The sequence below is a fragment of the Trachurus trachurus genome, assembly GCF_905171665.1.
Source record: "Trachurus trachurus genome assembly, chromosome: 20".
Lineage (NCBI taxonomy): Eukaryota > Metazoa > Chordata > Actinopteri > Carangiformes > Carangidae > Trachurus > Trachurus trachurus.
The window spans coordinates 8,530,719-8,552,611 of NC_139911.1; the positions used below are offsets into that span (position 1 = coordinate 8,530,719).

Sequence of the window (21,893 nt, forward strand, 5' to 3'; positions counted from 1 at the left end):
ACATTTTCAAGCAGATATTTTGAGAGTGCCACAGGGGGCACTGCCAGGGTGATTTCTGTTAACATGGGAATGAAACCCACAACCCTAACAACAAGAGTCACACATTGCACAGGCCAAACTAATTTGGCACTTCTCTCTGAACACTGACATGAAGGAGCTGTCAGGCATGATCTGTGATCAGTTCTGTTTGTGAGGGCTAAACACACCCAACTGGATGGGTCAGTGGGTAATACCATTGACTTTGGATTGGAAGGCTGGGGGTTTGAATCCCAGTCATCATGGCTAGTCGCTTGGTTCAACAATAGCTGGCTTTCTTGTTATGAATAGATGTAAAAAGATATTTGCTGTAATCAAGCACACCATTTATGTAATATGACCAACTTTGTTCCTTATCAGAGGTTTGAGGTTTAGCAGGACAAAGTGACACATGCAATGTAAGATACGTAATAGTAGGATGCCACTGTCGAGCCAGAGAGAGTGCAGACTTGGGCTCGGCCATGCCAGTAATAGGTGCACCGACTACTTGCCTAAGGTCTACTCTAGTGGAATCATATTATGCACATATCAGTGACACCTTAAACCGAGAGCCTGCACAACTACAAATCAGGCCACAATGATGTAGACCTAACCACACCTCTGTGCTTTAAATACACCGGCTTTCCTCATTCAATTTATAGGATGTGTAATTTTATATTGCACCCAAAGGTCATTTAATCTGTCATCCACCCCCCTGGTAATGTATATTGGTGGGCTCTGCACTCCGGCCCTACATCTGGGGAAGGACAGGGACCATAACATCAGTGGCTCCACATTGGGAACATTAGAAATGGCTGCTGTACTGTATGCCTAGTGCAACTGTCTGTCCTGATTTGTTTTTACATCTATTTTTTTCCTATGGGTGGGCCATGACCGTATCCTGTCATTGAGCGAGAAGGAGTAAGCAAACCATATTTACATTTTCTAGTAGCCTAATGACCTTGTGCATTTTTCCCCTCAGTGGGCCACTCATTATAGGCCCGAGCATGCACATGCAGGATGTTGCAAAAAAAAAAAAGAGAGAGAGAGAGAGAATGGATGCAATGCTTTAAGGATTCAGTCAAGGGGTTTGATTTAAAAGCCTTAAGGGATTCATTGATATTAAGACCAGTAGGCCATGGCTGCAGTTTGCCTTATACTGGCTATCTTGTCTGATTTACCCTGGATCAGTTCAACAAGCCTGGGCTATAAATAGACTGTGAGTGTTCTTTGGCACAGCACTGTGGTCGTGCATGTGTGTGTGTGTGTGAGAGAGAGAGAGGGAGGGCGAGAAAGGGAGAGAGAGAGAGGGGAGAGAGTGTGTCTTTAAGAATTCAGTTGAAATTTGATCCCTATGGGCAGAGAGAGAGAGAGAGAAAGAGAGAGAGAGCACTAACACCAACACCCCTCCCTCCCTCCCTCACACACACACATGCACGCCCCCACCTCCTCTCCTCTCCCCTCCTCTCCTCTCGTTCGTACGCTAATCGAGCGTCGAGCTTCACGATCCGCACCTCTGCAATTATGCACGTTTCACGCCGCACGGGATTCTCGGTAAACACCGCAAAGGTGGCGAAGCCTCTGCACGGCGAACACTCCGCGTCCAGCCCGAGTTTATAGCGCGGAGGAGCGGCAGGCAGGGAGGCGGGCTGTGTTGTTTATCGAGAGAGAGAGAGAAAAAAGAGAGAACACAGAGAGAGAAAGAGGGAGAGAGAGAGAGAGAGAAATGACTCGATATGGCTGTAGCTTTCACTCAACGGACACGGCTTCACGTTCACGAGCGACCCTGGAAACCAGAACCACTTGAGAGAGTGACGGCGCTGAGATCATCTTAATGAAAGTCAGAAGGTGAGTCTTTTATTTTGTAATGTCATGTGTAGCCCACGGCTGGTGCACACGGGAACCAGCACCAGGCACAGGCCACTGTTATTCCCCCCCACCACACACACAACACACACACACACAACACGTTACATACACACACACACAGGCTGACCAGGCAATGCGGCGTGAATTGGCCTCGCGTGTGTGTATGAGTCTGTGTGTGCTGTCCTATATCTTATAAGACGTTAACACCTCCGTTGATAAGGTGGGCTTTGAGGGGGGGAATCCAACAGCTGGGGGGAAAAAATAGAAATAAATAAATAAAATAAAAATACACGCACAGCTGAAGTTATTTTTCTTCAGCCTATCATCCATCTATCATCTCGGTCCCCCCTTTAAAAAGAAAAGGGTCCTCCTGTCTTACGCAAGCGCATTTTGGCTGTAGGCTACTTGCCATTTGGTCGTTTTAGATGCATATGAAGGTTGCAAAACAATTTGCCAGGAAGTAACCAGTTTCATTCTTGTGCAGTGGAAATAGACATCACCTATAGCATGATTTAGACTGGACCCATGAATGCAGTTCTCTATGGTTGAAACAGTAGCCTATAATAGTGATCTCAAACATGGACTTATGAGACCAGCATGTTGCAGCAAAAGGGAAATTTGTTGTTCATAATGTTGACTCTTAATTGGAGGTATTATTATCAGTACAGGTCTATTTTGAATAAATAGCAATGGTATTTGACAGGTGAGTCAGGAAATAGCCTGCATCTGATTAGCCTATTTATTTTATCTCTAAATCTTGTTCCGTGATTTCTCATAGTTTTCATTCCACAGTTCCATTCAAGTAAATGCTAATGTGTTTGTTAAAAAGCAGATTTCCATTCAAGAGGCTGTGTAGGCTACATGTCATGTACAGTAGCCTTTATTCTTTGTGGCGTTTCAGCTGTCTTTTTCTTCTACACTCAACTTCAGAATGTGCCCTTGGCAGCAGCAGTGTCCTGTACGGCACTCACCGGACACAAACATGCATGTGTGTGTGTACCTAAAATAGTGCCATGTGCTTTGTAAGCACGACAGAGAGTAACATTAGTCCCTTACCCAGAATCACCTCACGGTTTCCTGAAGTGTCCCCCATAATAACAAAGTCTTCTCTGCCTTGCAGCGTGCTGTGTTTAAGTACGGGAGCTCGCTGCCCACTAATGCATTACAGGCAGGCAAGAGGAGAGGACTCTGTGGAATTGGCCTCTGGTCCCCTGGTGGCTTCTTGTTGTTTACAGTGTTTCCATGAGGCACGCTGCTAGTCCTCAAGCATTTCTTTGACACAGCACAGCAACAAAGGCAGGTATAAAATCACCAAGGCCAGAGCTCCAGGGAGGGAGATGAGTTTGTTGGTTTTTTTTGTAGGCCTGTGCTTGAGGATACTTTCTCCAGTTGCAGAGGAGATGTAAATATGTCACCAAAGTTAACAGACTTGGCCTCTTACCAATGGCTGGAGCAGTCAAATTAGCCTGTATGCAAATAGCTCAATGCAACACTCATAAAACAGTTCAGTGGAGTGGGCTCACAGTGGCTGCTGTGGACCTCCGTCTCTGACATACATTTACTGGCTACGGGCCAGACTGTGAGTAGAGCTGCTAATTTTGGGTCTTTGTTTTCTTATAGAGGACACACACTTCATCCAAATATAGACATGATGGATAGATTTTTTGGAATGTAACAATGGCTCTGGGCTGTAACGCATGGTTTCACTGCACACTATGTTAATTTAAGACCATCCAGTGCTCAACATTTATACTATGCTCTCATATTCCGCCACAGGGCTGACCACTTAGAAAAAAGCCATCATACCAGGAGAGTAACTGGAACATTATCCATATAATAGTAGTAGAACTGCTCGATATATATATTAAGAATTCTACTTGTCATATTAAAAGTTACTTTTTTGTAAATGTTTTAAGTCGAAGTGTTCAGAAAGTTTTCAGACCCCCTACCCTCCATCTTTCATATTTTGTTATGTTTCAGTCTTACACTAACATAAAAAAAATGCCTTCACAAATCTACATTCAATATCACATGAAAAGATAAAAACAGATTTCTATGATATATTGATGAAAGTATTTGGAAGCTTTTCTATCTCACTTCGAATTTATCTGCGGTTCCTTCTGATCATCTCTGAGATGTTTTTACACCTTGATTGGAGTCCACCTGCAAGACATTCAATAGGTTGGACAGAGCCGCATCCTCTGAGGGAAGTCTACAAAAAGGACAAACATTAGTGCAGCACTCCATCAATCCAAGTTTTATGGTAGAGTGATCATGCAGAAACCTCTCCTCAGAGCAAAACAAGTACTTTTAGGATTCTCAGACTTTGATAGACATGTTTCTCTGGTCTGATGAGGCCAAGATTGAACAGTTTGATTTCAGTTTAAAGCATCATACATGACGCTCAGAATCAGTTGTCCTTCTGGAGGTTTTTTCCACCACCCAGCCAGAGTTGCCGTCAGGTACTCGATCACTTCTCTTCCCAAGGCTCTTCTTTCCTGATTGCTTAGTTTGGCCGAGCTGCCGACTCTTGGAAGAGTCAGGGTTGTTCAACACCCCTTTAGTTCAAGAGTTATGGAGGAGGCCTGCTCTTGGGAACTTCAGTGCACGGATTCTTTTTTTCCTCAGATCTGAGCCTCGACTCAAATCACAGTCGGGTCTTTGAGCTGTGCGGGCAGTTCCTTCCTCTTCTTGGGTTTGGCTTCTGCTCTGATCTGCATTGTCAGCTGAGAGACCTTAGTGTGTACAGACAGGTGCGTGCCTTTCAAAATCAGGTCCAATCAGTGTAAAACTAAACTTAACCATTTCAAAGCAAAGTGTTTTATTCATGTAGATGGATGTAAGGGTTTTCTGCTTTTATTAAACGTTTTAATTCATTCATTTTAATTTTACTTTAAGGGGAAGATCATGTGGGGATTCACAGTGATGTCGAGTCGATAAAAGTCAATCAATTCAAAACAGGGATAAACAGAATCACAAGTATTTCTTTAACATAAAGCTGCAACTAACCAACTAAGAAAATGGAGGTGGTCAGAAAGCAGTTAATACTTGAATGATTTAGTCTTAACCTGCATTATTCAATATAACAGTACAAAAATTCCCTTTTTGCATTGTGGAATTAATTCAATATAAATAATGGAGCCGCTTTAGTGATGCTCTCACAAACAGGAGCACCATTACATTTTTCATGCAGGCTCAACTACTGTATAAGCTAATGCAGCTTTGGTGGCTTGATTCGGAGGAGAGCACAGCACTGTACAGCATGTGCTGAACGCCTACATGTTTGCAAATGATGATGAACCCAAGCACAGAGACTTCCATCGCAAGAGTGTCTTGAAGTTTATGCTGTTTACTTTGGATAAATACTCTTACATTGTCCTGTGTGGTTTTTCGTTATATGATATATCCACGTGTTCAGAGTTGCAAAATCCCTCTTGGTGTGGATGTTATTCAGGATACAAGCCCTCTGATTGGCTGTGCTATTGTGCTTGATTATGTCACACAGCTCACCTTTGATTAGTTGTCATACTGTTGTGATTTTAGCTGAGGAGGGGCGGCTTCCCAAAATGTCAGCGCAATGCATGAATAAACAATTTAAGTGTCCTACATCCGATTTCCTTTTATTACCGCCTCTGAGGATTCGGCACCCATCTATTCACACAGGGTTTGATCAAACTGACTCATTATCCAAGTGAAACAGATTCACATTTGTCACACAACAACAGTAATGTCTCTCAGTTATGCAATGCTATTCCGCAACAACACAAAGTCGTCTTGGTGAAAGGAATTCAAAGAGCATCAGTGGATGTGTTTGAAACCTGCTTTTTGAGACCCACACACTTGAGCCTTCGCCTCTGGACATGTTATTGTGTGTTGTTGAGGTGAATATTCATAATGTGAGTCTTTGACGGTGACTCAGTGACATTCACAGAAGCTCTGACTGTAGCGACCAGTTTGGTTACGTGTTATGAGACCATCCATAGGTGCATGGCAACTGGATTTTGTTTCTCTTTGATGCATATATAGCTACTACTACATAGCCTACATAATACCAGGCCATCTGTAGCTACCGTTAGTATTGTTACATCAATCATTAAAAAGAATGTGTCCTCACTGGTAGAGATGTGTGATTTATACTGTTACCTTTTTATCCATAAAGCTCCAATTGGACGTTCACCACCCTCTATAATATCTATGCTGTAACTGGCCTTGCATAACATCTGTGTATCTTGACATCACTGCAGACGAGGGGGAAACCTCAGTGACCTTCGAGGCTTAAATAAATAAATGGAATGAATGTTTCCACAGAGCTCCAGAGAATGAAGCGCTTTTGTTCAGATAATAAGAGATCCACTAATAGACACAGATCCAGCATAAAAGACGTCAAAATTTAAATGATCAAATGTTCAGGATGTCAATAGTATATGCAGTGCTTAAATAACCCTGTTTCACACTGTTTCACATTAATCAACCTTGTTATGCTCCACCAAATGTTTGTTGTCTCTCACAGTGTTATGCGTGTTATTATTCATTAACGCTCTTATCTTCATTGTGTTCAAGATGCTCTTGGGTAATATCTAAGTAGTTTTATAAGTAGCTGTGCAGAATGTCATTAGATTTCCACTCGGCACCAGTGGATGTATGATGTATTGATGTGAAGATACACTCTGCCCTGTAATACACCAAGGGAAACAGAATGTAATTACAGAACTCATACCATGGCTCTGCTTTAAGTTGTAAAGTAGGACACTGTCAAATGGTTATAGTGCTGCTGATCAGTCAGTCAGGTCCATACTGGGTTGAAAAGCGTGTTTTACATCCAGTGTAGACATGTAAACGAACACCTCCTTTTTTGTTGTATAGTTTCCTGAGGAAGGAGGCGTGTGTATGTGGGTTGAGATGCTGTGTGAACTGAAACCACACGGTGTTCAGTCTGTAACATAAACCAAGGAAGTAGCACAGCCACATTAGCATGTCATTGTCACGTAAATACATTTTCATTCCGTATCTGAAGATATAAAGCAGCCGATGGAGTAAAGGTAGCCCTGAAAGTTGCTAATACCCTATGTTTTTTGTCTTAGAGGTGTTATAATGAACCAACAGGGTAGCACTAACTTTCCAAGTCTTCTTTTCTAACCTTTTTACTCGTCTCTTCTCCCACAGTGGGGTTGGATGGCCATGGACCCATTCAGCCAGCTTATCCTCACCATCTCGGTGACCAGTTTCCTCACCTTCCAGTGGCTCTTCCACAAAGTCAGCCCGTGGATGTCCATGCGCATCAGCCGCGGCTTCCTCGGCCTCAGCGACAAGCAGAAGGTGGAATGGAACTCAAGGTGAACGGTCACGATGAGTAGGAATTATTCACACGCGCTATGTACGGCAGCGGAGTGTGAGCTCAGCTTCGATGTTGGCCAGAGCGGATTCGTTTCAGCTCAGTCCAAAGATACTGACAGTCAACCCACATATTTCCTGTGACATAGTATCTGACTCACCAGTAAGATGCATTGTGTGTTTTTCTATGTTGGCTCTATGTGGCACTGCTTCAAGGTGCTGGCAGCATAGTGCTGTAGTGTTTTTTTTTTCCAGCCTGACCCTATATCACTGTGCTATTTTGAACAAAGACAAAATTTAGACTTTTTACAACCCTTTACAGTTTTCATGCCTGTTTGTATTGGGTATAGTATTATTTTATTCACCAACTTCATCGCTGACATCATTTATGCAGTTAGAAGTTAGACTAATATTACAGAAATCCTTTTAAATTGTAATCCTTGAGATTTCCATGTCTCATGACAAGAAATGAGGCAACAAATATGGAAAAACATCAATGTTTTATTAATTAAACAACATTTTAAGGTAGCGCTATAACAATTAATTGATTAATCGAACAATAATCGATTATTAAATTAATCGCCAACTATTTTGATAATTGAATAATTGGTTTGAGTATTGTTTTAAAGAAAAAAAGTCCAAATTCTCTGGCTTCAGCTTCTTAAATGTGAATATTTCTGGTTTCTTTGTTCCTTTATGACAATAAACTGAGTATCTCTTGGTTTGTGGACAAAATAAGACATTTGAGGATGTCATCTTGTGGTTTGGGAAACACTGATTGACATTTTTCAACATTTTTTAACATTTTATTGACCAAACAACAAATCGATTACCGTAATCGTTTGAATAATCAACAGATTAATCGATAATGAAAATAATTATTAGTTGCAGCCCTATCTTTAAGTTTTTGTGCTGTGTGAGGAGCAAGTTTTCTTCTTGGATGCTTTCACAGAAGCTGACTTCATGCAGTGTCCTTCATACTGTCTGACAATCTCTGAAACATCATGTCCCAAGCCAGAAACACTTGCATGTCTGGTTTTCAATGCAAGGTTGTGTAAATAGTAAATTGTGCAATGCATATATTTTTCCGAGGATGGCACTGAGCCTTCAGTCATTGAGGGTAAAGCCCCTACACCAACTAACCACTGCTGGACCTGTGCTGCAGACTTTGTAGCCTCTGGCCTACATTTGAAATCACAGGTGCAATTATTTTTTTGTAGTGATCACAGGTAAACTGACCTGCACAATTTTGCAGTTTTGGATCATTTTACATTTTAGTGATATTGCCCAGTGGTATATTCTTTGGCTGGCTACCACAGTGGTGTGAACATTTTAGGGTTTTTTTGGTTTCATTCTTGTCTGTTTTTTTATTTCAAGCTCCTCTAAGGATTTAATTATGAACGTTCTTTGTGCTTTGTGTAAATGTTCACTTGTTCTTACAGTCAGGTCACCCTTTAATCAACTGAATCATCTTATCTTCACCGTTCATCGGTCAAAAAGAACAGACAAGCAGGAATGCTTGAAGGCGTCTGTGCGCATACCGATGAATGGACCATTTGATCAGACAACAACCGCATGTCATCTGTTGTCATGTTGGTGTTTAATCTGCTAACTTGTCATGGGAGCGTTGCAGATGTGGGTTAGAACATCCCGATCGGAATGAAAAGATAGAGTGAGACAGACAGACAGACTGTCTGCTCTTATCGTAAAGCGCGATGACAGTGAAGGCCGAACAGTGGGTTGAGAGACAGTGGATTTCCAGGAGGGTTGAGTGTTTGAGGGCACCAGCCCGGTCCAACCTGCATGAATCATTCATTTTCATCTTGCACACTCAGCGTATAACTCATGAGAGCACTAGTGAAATTGATATAGTCACATGGTTTATTATGAGCAGATAAAAATTAATGATTCATAGAGATGGATATAGGCTATGGGGATAAAAACATCTCAGAGTCAGACTGTCACTCTGTCTTAATGACTGATTGCTGAGAACTGTTGGACAGTCTCACTGCTTGAATGATTGACTGGGACTGAGTGCCGCTCTGCCTGACCCTTCAGCAGTGTTTAATCTCTTAGTCTAATTGGTCTGAATCTGTGTGCAGCCCTGACAGGGGATCAGTTGATCCATAGTGAGTACTCAAAATTCACTGCTTAACCACAAAGCAGCTCCAAGGCACTTTTCATGAATGAAGATAAATGTGCACTATTCCACTGATGGGAGCAGAAAATCTCTGACATGTGTCAAGACAGGAGCAGATCATCACAGCAGTGTGTGTGTGTGTGTGTGTGTTTTCATTTCAGGACAGTGTCGACGTTCCACGCACTGTTGGTGGGAATCTTCTGTCTCTACATCTTGTGGTTTGACGACCCGGTCAATGAAGATCCAGTCTGGTGAGAGTTTGGCTGTGAATCATGTTTGTAAACCTGAACGTCCATTTTCCATACTTAGCAGCTGTAAACATGGCTGGTCTGTCGATCTTGTCTGGTATGCTACACATGAATGGGTTGAATCAGTATGCACAGGGTTGGGAGGATGGTGTGTGTTGATTCTTTTAAAAAACGCAGCAGCAGAATTGGGTTATACACCAGCAAATTGTGAGTGTTAAATTTTGTGTTTGGAAGTTTTTCAGGGGCTGCCTACAACCATTTTGAATTTGACTACCATTAGCAATCCTCAGGGTTTTCATACCAATACTTATTTTAAAGGAGCTATTTGTATGGTTTGCTATTGCCACAGAGACAGCCTTAGTGTTAACAGCTGTTTACTTGTGTGTTTTGAAGAAACACTGCAGGTCCACCATCAATCTTTAAAGGAGACAGACATTATGCCCCTTTTCCACAAATTAAAATAGTTCCCAAGTGTCTTAAAGACATGTCTGTGACATGCTGTGGTCAAAATACCCCAAGGATATATACCAGGTAGGGGTGGGGTTATGCAAATTAGAGAGCTAGTTACATCACTGGAGGGCAACTGAGTGAACAGCTCATAAAACCACATGGATTTCAATCTAGGGAGCCTGCAAATTACAGATTTTTTTGTCAGTTCTCGCACTATAGCCTTCAAAAAGTGATATTTCCATAATATGTCCCCTTTAAAGCAGCTGTATTTGTCTAGGAAGATGTTTTGCCTCTTATCTTATCCTGGGGCTTCATCTGTTTGCAACGCATCGGTCTGACTAGTCCTCACTGGTCTGACTAGGTCACTGGTCTGACTAGACTAGTGAGGACTTGTCAGACTGATGCATTGCGAACTGATGAAGCCCCTGGATAAGAGGTGAAACGTCTTCCTAGACAAATACATGTCCAGTTGCCTTTGATTAAATCTGTTGCCCAGAGATAACGATGACCTGGATGAATGAGAATATCCATAGACAGAAATTGTCAGCATTGGCATTGCTTTTCATCACTACAGCTATCACTTCTTTCCTTCATTATGTTAGCAATGCATACTAACCCAAGCCCCAACCCAATATGTCACTTTCTGACAGGGACACACTATAGCCTCCAGTCTTCCCTGAGAACATATTGCTGCTCAGTGGGAGTGCCGTCACCTCTTGTCGTCTAAACGCAACAATAACTGAAGTGCTTTTTAACAACAATCAACACCACCTGCTCCTGGCAGGAAAACTTACAGACAGCCCGTTTTTCAAATTCATTCACACAAACCCAGTCAAACCCAATGTGTATTTTCAATAGGGGAGATCCTACACTGGTGAAGACTAATGTTGCCATCACAACAGGCTACCTCATATCTGGTAAGAGAAACACACTGTTTACCCAGGTAATGTTTGTAAGTGAGACCCAAAAAGCATGCACATCATTGATAATGCAAAAGAAAACTGAATTTGAGTTTATATTAAAAGTTTACAGAGTATTTTTTTATGTTGTGAATGCACTAATGACATTGTTTCTCTCTTTCCCTTGTACTCTTGTTTTCCAGATCTGCTGCTAATATTTTACTATTGGAAGGCGATAGGCGACAAGTTTTTTGTAATTCACCATCTGGCAGCATTGTATGCTTACTACTATGTACTGGTGAGTGCCCTATTGTCCAATAGCAGAACGTGCAGGCAAGATGGGAAGAAGACAACCAAGGGTGAACAGCCATGTCTTGTTGAACTGTCTGTGTAGCCATTTATTCAGTAAGCGGCCATCCCATGGCCATCCTCATACAATCCCACAAGCTCCATATAGGGTAGTTGAAGCCTAGTCGGAGTCCTGCACAGCACATTATGGATGGTTAAAATCAGTGGGTGCTCACAGTTTCATTATGAAGATGTTTCTTGCTTTTCCTGGTTGTATTTTTTTTTTTTTTTTTAGATAAAAAAGACTTGACTTTAAAAAGTAACAGTTTAAATGGTGTTTGTAAGGATTCCAGTAACAACACTGATAATCACAGGTTTCAGGCTATTTGACATTTCATTTATCTTCAGCACTTACACCCTAACCCTAGCTTGATGTTGATTTCAAAATCCATTTGAAGTCCTAATTAGTGACTCATTGGTTATTACTCCACTGCTCGTACATGGTGTGAGCTTATCTAGACATGGAGATTGTTCAGTGTACTCAGCGTTTATGGGCAGTGCTGTTCACTCTTGGTTCAATCTGAAACCCTCTAGGTCGCCAGGATCTGTCGCATAATTATCATAGAGATGAATGACTATGGTATTTTTTGCATGGAATGCTCAATAATGGTACTGGCTGATGACCCCCCCTCCTCCTCCTTCCCCTTTCACCTTGCCCTTACAATATCTGTGCTTTCTGTTTGTTTTACTGACCCCTTTTAATGTTGTGTGAATGTGACGTACGCTGAGCTGCTCTGATCTTAGCGCAGCCGAATGCTGGACTGTAACCACTGTGTGCATGCTGGCAGCTCTGAAGCCTTCTATAAAGACAGGGTTCCTTTCTTGTTGCTGTGCATGCCAACAAACAGTATTTAACGCTCCTAATGACTTACCTGACTTATCTACAGTACCTTCAGCCTGTCTGTTTTTGTGCCAGAGCCTAGTGCTGCCTCCTCTCTCTCTTCTCTTACACTCCTCCTCAGACTCCCTGATGAGGGAGAGCTGACAAAGCCATCAACATGACCCCAGATGATAAAATGCGTCACCAAATAGCCAAAGCTTTTTATAACACCATGTTGAATGTATTCTGTCAGGTGTACCTGATGGAATTACTGTTGTTAACACTCTAAAAATTCTTTTTTTCCCCTTATACCCACTTTATTTGAGTTAAATCAACTTACAGGTCATTCCTGTTTGTCCCCCCCCTACGATAAATGTTCAATATTTTCAATATGGAACAATGCAAGAGGACATACAGCGTGCATTGCTCTGCTTCCAAGTCCCCATACGTCAAGTGTTCTTGGATTTAAACATTTCTTAAATGCTTTGTACTATAATTTGGTTTCATGTTGTAATTGGAAAATCACAAAATTGTGGTGTAAAGCTGTAAAGCACTTCAGACATCTGGTTTGAACCAAAAGTTTAGTGTAAATGCTGCAGTCCAGATTTACATCTTACCCCTTTGGACATTGCAGTCAGTGGCTGGATTTACAGATTTCTTCTTTTAATGTGACTCAAATTTACATTTTTACACTTTTAATGTGTATTATCACTACGATACATTTCTTTGTCTTTACCATAATGGACCAATTTAAGAGTGTAACATTGTCGCTCTTAAATTATAATTTACTGCTGACTATAAATCCAGCCTTTCACTTGGAGAAACAGAGCAAGCACCTGTGTCTAAATAGAATTAGGTAGATGAGATGATGTAGGCCATACTGTTACTGGACACTCATGACTGTTTCCTCAGACTAGATCTCCAATCCATGTGGCATAACAGAATGAATGCTCCACATTATTCAACAGTGATGGAGAGAAAACAGATAATGAGTCACTACTGTAGGCGTGATTATATTTGCATTTAAAAACACAATAAAATTGGCTAATCCTTGATGTCATTATCATTTTCTTTAGTTCTGTACCCAGTCAACTTTGTCATTTGTTGTCTTAGTCTTATTAGTTAATGTGTTGAGTGTGTTTATGTGGAAATGTACATGTCAAATTCACAAAAAGACTCTACCTTCTCAATATTACCCCTTGAGACATACAACAAAATCTAGGCCTAATTCAATTTACTTACAGTTGAGAAACGTATTAAAAAAATATATACAAATCAGATCAATTTCATGATATTGTTGGCATGTTTCGAATATTGATTAGTTAGTCATTGATGTCTGGATTGAACAGTGTTGAAGTCATTTTATATGTATTTCTTAATAACAGCATAATCTGTCTTTTGTGTCCATTTTAACAATTAAGTATAGCTTAATCATAAAGATGGAAACATGCTGTGTAATAATAGATGCATGCTTTCTTCTCAGTGTTGTAAGTGTTGCTTCTTATTTGCTTCCAACTGTGGTGGCATCTTTCTTTCGAGTTTCTTCTAATGTACCTGTCTGTCTGTCTCTGTGTCCTCCGCTGACTTTAACATAAATAGCCCCTCTTTTAAACCCTACATGCAAAAACTACCAACCAAAAGTTGGGTTGTGTCATCCCCCGCCCCCCGCCCGTTCATGCAAAAACTACCAAAACAGTTGTGTATCATTTAAAAACCCAGAACAGGTCTTTGATCTAGATTGGGACTTCTTTATTCCTGTCTTGTCTGCTGTTATTGCTGTTGTGTTGCACTGAGCAGATATGATGCCCAGTCACAGTATGGACTTACCAGTTCCTAGAGGTACTAGTATGCTCATGCTAGGTGGAAAGATTACATCACATGGTATATAAACTGTTATGCAGATGTTCCCTGTTTGTATCACATAGTAAGTATGTTTAAATGACCAGCTTTTGTTTCAGCCCTGACGGTAAGTCTTCCTTCATGCTCTATAAATCGGGCCAAAAGCCGAGTAACTTTGAATTCTATGTTTTTAGGTGTTTCTTAGTGAAATTTGAAACTGATTTTCATCCTTATTTTGATTTAGATCTTTGTGTTTGATCTTATTAATTACGTTTTAGACAACAGCACTTTTTTTTAGACAGAACATATGATTCAAATTTATTTGGCTAATGGCACAATTTTGACAGCATCATTTAAGTCTCACTGTTTGTTGCTGATGTAGTAAGTTAGCCTCGGTCAACAGTGTTAAAGATCAGTCTCCTGAAAGCATCTTGGTTTTAACATCATCTTTCATTTCATCATTATATTTAGCAGTAGCTGAAAATTGTGCACTTCTATTTAGTGTAATGGAAATAAAGACATGTCAATTACATTTTTATCACTCATACTAGGATTTTGCAGTGGCTTCTGTCCAGGTCAAAAACCACCGCTTGTGCATTTTTGAATCGGGTGTCATTGCCACCATTGTTAGATTTATAAATTACAATCTCAAGTACTCATAATCCAGCTTTAAACTCATGTTCAAGGCGGGTAGAAGCTGCTGACGCTTATTCCAAACCTAAGACAATGTGGAATTCAGGCCCTGATCTTCTAAACAGTGACATATTTGACAGTTGAAACCTCACTTTTTTTTTTTACTCTGCATGGCTTTTGATTGCTTCCTCAACTAGTGGCTGGCTCATAATATGTATATGTACATTATATGTATCAAAGCCTGTGCTGTGTTGATATGTTCTGAATATATTGGGATGTTACTCAGTCCTAACAGTATGTTTTTTTTCTGCACTCAGGGTGAAAAGACTAGAAATAGTTGATATATACCGTAGTTTGCTGTGAAGGTGTATTGGTGATGATTACCTGAATAAATGAAAAACAATTGTTATTCATGTTGGCATTTGTGCATGGTGGTGGGTTGTGTTTTTCAAGGGCAGGTGAAGATGAACGTTTAGTACTTGATCATGAAAACCTCTGTAGAGGCTCCCTAGAAGTGAGGCCAGTGGTGGCATCGGTTGGTTAGGCTGTCTATCCACTGCTTTTACTTATAGTCACTGTCTAGTTTTATATTATTTTGTACCTTGTGAGTTCTTTGTACCCCACTCTTAGTGTAGGATGAGTCTCTGCTCACAATAAATGAGGAGAATGAATCATTAGGAAGGGAAATTAAAGGCGACAGTCTAATTTTGGCCTGCAAAACTTGAAGGAATAATTACGTGCCCTGACGGAGAACGGTCTTTTGTTAGATCTGCCAAATAGGTCTAAATTTGGAGGGGGCTTCATCTAATATTAGACCTGCCCATGCTGTAAAAGTATTTCCTAAATTTTGAATTGGATGGTAAAATATGAAATATGATATGGTCATGCATGCAAAGGTCTTCGATATACCTTAGTTTTGTTGATTCATCAGGATCTTTGCTGTATGTACAGTACCTGCCGCTGTTGGTCCAAGGTACTGATAAGAAATGCTGTTTGTGTTACTCCAAGGAGCAGATGGTGCATCAGCTTTATGCATGCTGATCCAAATGACTCAGTGTCTTGTTTTTGTCCCTTTCATTTTCTGTTGTCTTCTTGTTCTTGCCTTGTTCTTCCAGGGCCAAGGAATGTTGCCTTATTTTGCTAACTTCCGTCTGCTCGCTGAGTTTTCTACACCATGTGTGAACCAGCGGTACGTATCTGCTTACTAATGATCTGGGTTTAAAATTCATTGTTGGAGCATTTCTGCAGATTATTATTATGTTGGAGGTTGTGTTAATTGTTGGGAAATCCACTGCTGGTTGCATGTTTTTTGTGCTAAGCTAGTTCTTTGAGTTTTGAACCATTTATCTGGATAAAGCTGTGGTCATACATAACATGCATATACAGCATCTTTGTCCAGCTCGATGCTATTTTCTCAACCGTATATTATGTTTCAGCTGGTTCTTTGAGGTACTTGGTTATCCCAAGTCCTCCAGGCCCAACATGGCAAATGGCGTTGCTATGGCAGTAGTCTTTTTCGTGGTCCGCATCGCCGTCATGCCAGTCTACTACACTCGTATGTATGCAGTCTATGGCACTGAGGCCTACTACGTGGTACCCTGGGGTGGCCGCGTGGCTTGGATCTGCTCCAGTATCTGCTTGGACGTCATGAACGTTATGTGGATGCATAAGATTGCCCGCGGCTGCTACAAGGTGTTGCGTTCGGCACACCGGAGCAAAGCCGGCACACCTCAGGAGAATGGGAAGACGGATTAAGGGGAACCAGGGTGTCAGTGGTGTGGAAACGCCACAACAGAGACAAGACGACGTCACTCTCAGTGCATCGGTGAGCGGCAGATTGGACCCTTACATGTCGAGCTGCTTCAGATGTAGCACACCTGGGACTCGTGACATTACAGGGCTGAATGTAATGAGGGGAAACAGATTTTTTTTTTTTTTTTTTTTGGGGAGAGCGGGCACAGTCACTGAGATGTACCGATGGACCATTTTTAAGTGGCCATCCCTAAGCCATGAAATGACGTCTTAGCAATACTCTGTGTGCATGGTCAATTATTTTTCTCTTGAACAATTTACCACTACACAAAAGAGGTTGTCATGGGACAGTGGACTGTTAGCCCCAAAAACACAAATTGTCAAAAAGTTTACCGTTCTTTACAAACTTACTGTTCAACAAAAGACTTACAAATTTTAAGATCAGGTTGATGACGACACAAAGATTTGAGGGATCCTAGAAAGCATTTAGTGATTCCACAACAATGGTCAGTGCCATAGTATCATTGTCAAATGCCTGTTGAAGGGTGAAGCGTCTTTTTTTTTTCTCCTTGAGATAAATTTGCAGGGATATGATTGAGTCACAATCGGATCTTATTAAGTGTAATCACAAAGAATGATAATAATATGTATGAATGAGTCAATTCATCTTTCATCCACTGCCATTCAATGAAAGGTTTCATTTTGTTTTTTAAATAGCCTTTAAGAAATGTATTGGAATATCTGAGTCTTGGATGTGTTTACTTCCAGAATAATTTAAATAATGTCAGGTTGAATGGGCATTGGTATGCTGTGTGTTAAAAGCATTCATAAAATATTCAGACCTCTTCTATTCCTTTTTTTCCCTACATTTTATTATGTTATGCAAAAATGTATTGCATTATTATTTAAATAATCAATTCAAAAACAGAACATTTGTTTTTAAAAACATGATTGGAATTTTATTAAAAAGGAAAAACTGTATCATCACCTTGACATAAGTATTCAGACCCTTTAGCCTGCACTTGGTTGAAGAACCCTTCTCAGTGATTACATCCTCAAATCGTTTTTCGTTAAGGACATCGCTGGACTCTGCACCCTCACCACGTTGAAGAATCGAATGAGAGCCACACAGGCTAATTGTGTCATAGCAAAGGGTCTGAACTCGATGTGTGTGATATTTCAGTTTTTCCATTGTAATGCTATAGATTTTTCAAGTGTAAATTGATAACGGGAAAAACTTGAATTTAAATAAAAGAAGTCCAGGGGGTCTGAATACTTTCTGAGTCTGTTTGTTAGGTCTTGCTGGGATCGAGGCAAATGGGATTTTAAAAAAGACACAGGCAGTTAAACAGGACACTGATGTACAGGTTATGTCAGTACAGAGGTGCTAAAAGGGAAATTGAATGTCAATACTGTGTTTTTACTTGTGACATTAAGCAATGCAAGAGCAGTTTCACACCGTTAATGTCTGATTTGTAAATCCACAATCTAGTGTGTATACAACCTGAGAATGCAAACAAAACGTTTCACATTACATAAACAGAAGTTACTTGTCCATACTATCATGTGGGAATAAGCATTATATTTATTTCACATTGTGCATTGCATGTTAAGTGGTGAAGCTGACCCGGAGTACGGATACAGAATTGGTGTCACCGACAAACCTACAAACACAGATTACAGAATGACTTCTTTCAGCTGTTCCATTTATACTAAGAGGTTCGATGGGAGATGTTAGCAGGATTCTGACACTCGTTTACTTTTTCCATCATCAGGTGTTGATCTGAGGTTTATATAATATTCACGCTTCCTATTTATGATATCTTTTTAGGCACAAACTGTTAATTTTACCCTGGGCAACATTTGCCAACAAGCTGCATGCTGCTATAGTGCGTTTTCCATGAAGGAGGAAACTCTATTCTTTTGCTAATATGAATGAGTTTGTTTTAGCAGATTTTAGTTTTGACAATAACCAGTGTTTCTGTTGGTAAAAGTTCATGTCAAAAATATTTTTGGGATTGTTTAAGAGCATTGTAATAAGAACAGCTTCCTGTTAACAATCCAGTGGAGTTTTGTTTTCAGCGAGTATAAATGTATGGAAAAGCTGTGAAGACTGACGTTATAATTGTTTTCTTAAGCATCATTCTACTGACCATAATTTGACACTGAACACATGGAACAGTTCAGCTCAAACATATTAAAAGCAAATGCATCATTTGCTCAAATTTCAAGTTAAATTAATCGATTTCTGAAACCATCTACTTGAATTTTTGTTGTAAATGTATCTTTTTATGAGCTGTACATCAAAAGCTGTCAAATGTTTGTGAAACCGAAGGGATTGCTAGTTTTTAAAGTACGCCTTGCTATGTTCAGAATTTGATTTTGTTGCCTTTTTTTTTTTAAACGGATAATGATTGCACAGTGAATATTGCGTTAACTCCCAACTCATCAAGACACTGTGATTTACCTGTGTTTTTCATGTCTGATGCTCGTCTAATGTGATTGTTTTGCCTTTGTAATAGATCAGTTTCAGATGTAAATCCAAAAGGCTTGTTATGGCTGGTTGTTTTAGTGCTCTTGCTTTTGTTACAGTTTTTACATTTTCCAAAAATGTCTGTATATGTGCCAATGCTTGAGTCATTACTACTCCATGGTAAGGTGTCGTCACAAGATGATGTTGGGTTTTTTTTGTTTTTTTTTTCCATGAGGATTTTCATTCAACAGTGCCAACTCGCAACCATGCTGTTCAATTCAATGGTTCAGATCAGTTCTGTTCGCATTGCATGCTGTGGATAGTCACACTAGTAATGATGATTAGTTTGCCTTGAACCTCTTTCAGTTACGCCAGCAACACAGTGTATTTGGAACAGGATGGACTTGACAACTGATTATGGGTGTATGTCATCTAACATTACAAGAAAAAAAAATATCACTATCTCGCATCTTCAGGGTGTAGCGTTTTCCAGTATGTCACTGGATTTAATTGGAAATCATGCAATGGTTTGAGAACAGCAGCAGACTGTCACCTCTGGTAGAATCAGGGGTGGCTCTGAATGCAAGGTCATGCATGGTCAATACAGTCTTCTTCATGCACCCTCTATAACTGCATGTGGTATTGCATGGAGATTGCACTATAAACAAAATAGCATATACATTTGTGAGACAAGTTCTGTTCTTTGTTTTCTTTTTCTTAGTACATGTACATAATGTTTAATTAAACGTTATTCTTGTACTGTGCCGCATAATGTAATCCACAGATGAAGACGATGATGAAAACGATGTGATGAGAAACATCATAAAGCAGATATTTAGTATAATATCCAGCACAGAAGTAATCAGTAAGGGAATACTTGAATACTAATCAGCACAGTTTATAACATTGGCAGCGCAAATAAACATTAATACTACGAGCGTCTGGCATCATCTGTGCACCATTTGTCTTTAATTTATTAATCAAAGAGAGGTAAACATGAAACAGCATTGTGCTGCTACCAGCTAGTTAATCTGGTGTTGGTGTTTCTGTTCTGAATGTTATATGGAGGGGAGATGGGAGGGGGTGAACTGTTTAGTGACATTCTATGAATGTGTTGGAGATGGGAAAATATTTGTCATTTACATTTTTATTTGTTCATTACAATAAATACAAAATTAACTGATGTGATGTATATCAATCAAGACAAAGCTCTGTTGGCACATTGGAGTACATAATTAATGAGCCCTTAATGTGTTCTTTGGATTTCACTGTGCTGCCAAGAACATGATCAAAGTCATTACATCTGCTTGGGACATGCTGACATGAGAGCCTAATTAGTCTTAAACATTTTTATTTTTTGACACCATTGTCATGTTTTTGCTCATGTAATTTGCTTTGAAGAAAGCAAGCTATTGAAACATTTCACTGTCAATAAATATTCAGACTCAACTTGCAATGTCAATTATTACTGATTTTCTCCTTACAGTACCATTAATACCAAATGTCCCACTTGACCTAAAAAGTCTGTGGTTTGAGACTCACCGTATCATTTCTGCCCCCTGCTGGTAAAACCACGGCAAAACCTGGTCACACAATCCCACATAAATCTTCATCAGCCACTTTATTTTACCCCACCGTTTTCAAATGATTTACTTCTGTGGTAAAATAATAGGCTAATTATAATAATAATAATGAATAGCCTACTAAATAAAAACTGCTAAGGTCTCAAAGTCAGTTGTTTTTGTTAAAAGATGTAATCAGCAACCGTTGTCATCGTTTGGACTGACTGGAAATCTGCACGAGATACATTACCCTATATGCAATGTCTTATATGAGCCGCTAGAGGCCAGTGTAGTAGCGTTTTCTGACAGACTAATTGTAGCAGAATGTTTTTCACCACAAATCATTTCTATGAGGTGTCCAGAACAACATACTAAAAGTCCTAAGAAATCTTAGTTGGGGAAATATGTTAAATTCTCATTGATTTACTGTATAAAGTCTATGGTGCCAGAAAACAATACACCCCAATGGGGCTATCTTTTTTCCTTTACTGCGATCACAATGAAAGTTTACAAAATGAAAGTATCTATCAAATGTAACATTTTTTGTATTACAAGTTTCTTTGAAAATTAATTTGAATATGCAAATGAGCCACACACTTATCAAATATGCCTAAAATACACCCAAATAGGCTTTTTTCCCCCTTTACTCCTACCACAGTGAAACTTACACAATGGAAGTGCCACTGAGTAACTCCAAGTCCTTATACCCTATCATGTACACTGGGCATGCGCGTGCCGATGTAAAAAGGCAACAATAGTAACAACTGCCTGCCCTTCTCTACACGTGGTCATAAAATGCGCGAAAATGCGAATTGATAGCCTACATTTATTAGGCTATAGCACCTTTTTTGGTCACTTTAGGCTTCGTGACATAGCCTATGGGACAATACACAATCGGCAGTGTTAAAATGCAACAAAGATAACAATGTGATAGGCCTAGCCTACTTCTCTTTCATTAGCCTATGTCTCTTCCAGTTTTTTTTTTTTTTTTTACAGGTAGGCTAGAGCCAACCAGGGAGCGACCGTGACAGGCACGTCACCCTTTCCAAAGGTCTTCGTTTTCAGCCGCAGTTTATCATATAGCTACATACGTCATCATCTTTTTACGCTGTTAAAAAAAACGATTTAAGTCCACAGTCTCACCTGAAAACGTGAGGCAATCACGCACGCCTGCGCGAGCCGGTGTAAACAGGAAGTAGATTGATGTGTTTCAAAAACTACGACGAATGGGGAAAAATAAATAGGCTAGGCCTAACAGTGTAGCGTTAAAATGCTGAATTGTAATATTGTAGCCTACAACTGCTAGCAAAGACATAAAGGTGAGTAACAGTTCCATTTCATTTGTGTTGCTTTCACGCGTGTGTGTGTGTGTGTGTGTGTGTGTGTCGCGCGCAGGGAGAGCCAATCAGGATGCGACCGTGCGCGTTACGTCACAGTTTCCAAAGGTCTCCGTCCACGTTCAAGTGACTACTCAATTTCTGAGATAAAAGTGGGACCAACTCTAACCTAACCTT

General features: G+C 40.1%; 1 protein-coding gene across 1 annotated transcript; it reads left to right on the top strand.

The window, feature by feature from the left end:
* The first annotated feature begins 1,465 nt into the window (after positions 1-1,465).
* On the top strand, positions 1,466-19,775 carry LOC311003807 (TLC domain-containing protein 4-B-like). The gene is made up of 7 exons (XM_083995676.1): positions 1,466-1,863; positions 7,048-7,217; positions 9,517-9,606; positions 10,912-10,970; positions 11,156-11,250; positions 15,708-15,781; positions 16,029-19,775. Exons 2-7 carry the CDS (start codon positions 7,057-7,059, stop codon positions 16,345-16,347), a joined length of 798 nt encoding a protein of 265 aa, XP_083851802.1. The 5' UTR covers positions 1,466-1,863; positions 7,048-7,056; the 3' UTR covers positions 16,348-19,775.
* The last annotated feature ends 2,118 nt before the right edge of the window (positions 19,776-21,893 follow it).

Excerpts from the sequence above, each read along its gene's own strand:
- LOC311003807 (XM_083995676.1), top strand. The coding sequence starts at position 7,057 with ATGGCCATGGACCCATTCAGCCAGCTTATCCTCACCATCTCGGTGACC. Across the intron at positions 11,251-15,707 it reads ATGCTTACTACTATGTACTG|GGCCAAGGAATGTTGCCTTA; the intron begins GTGAGTGCCCTA and ends TTGTTCTTCCAG. Across the intron at positions 15,782-16,028 it reads ACACCATGTGTGAACCAGCG|CTGGTTCTTTGAGGTACTTG; the intron begins GTACGTATCTGC and ends ATTATGTTTCAG.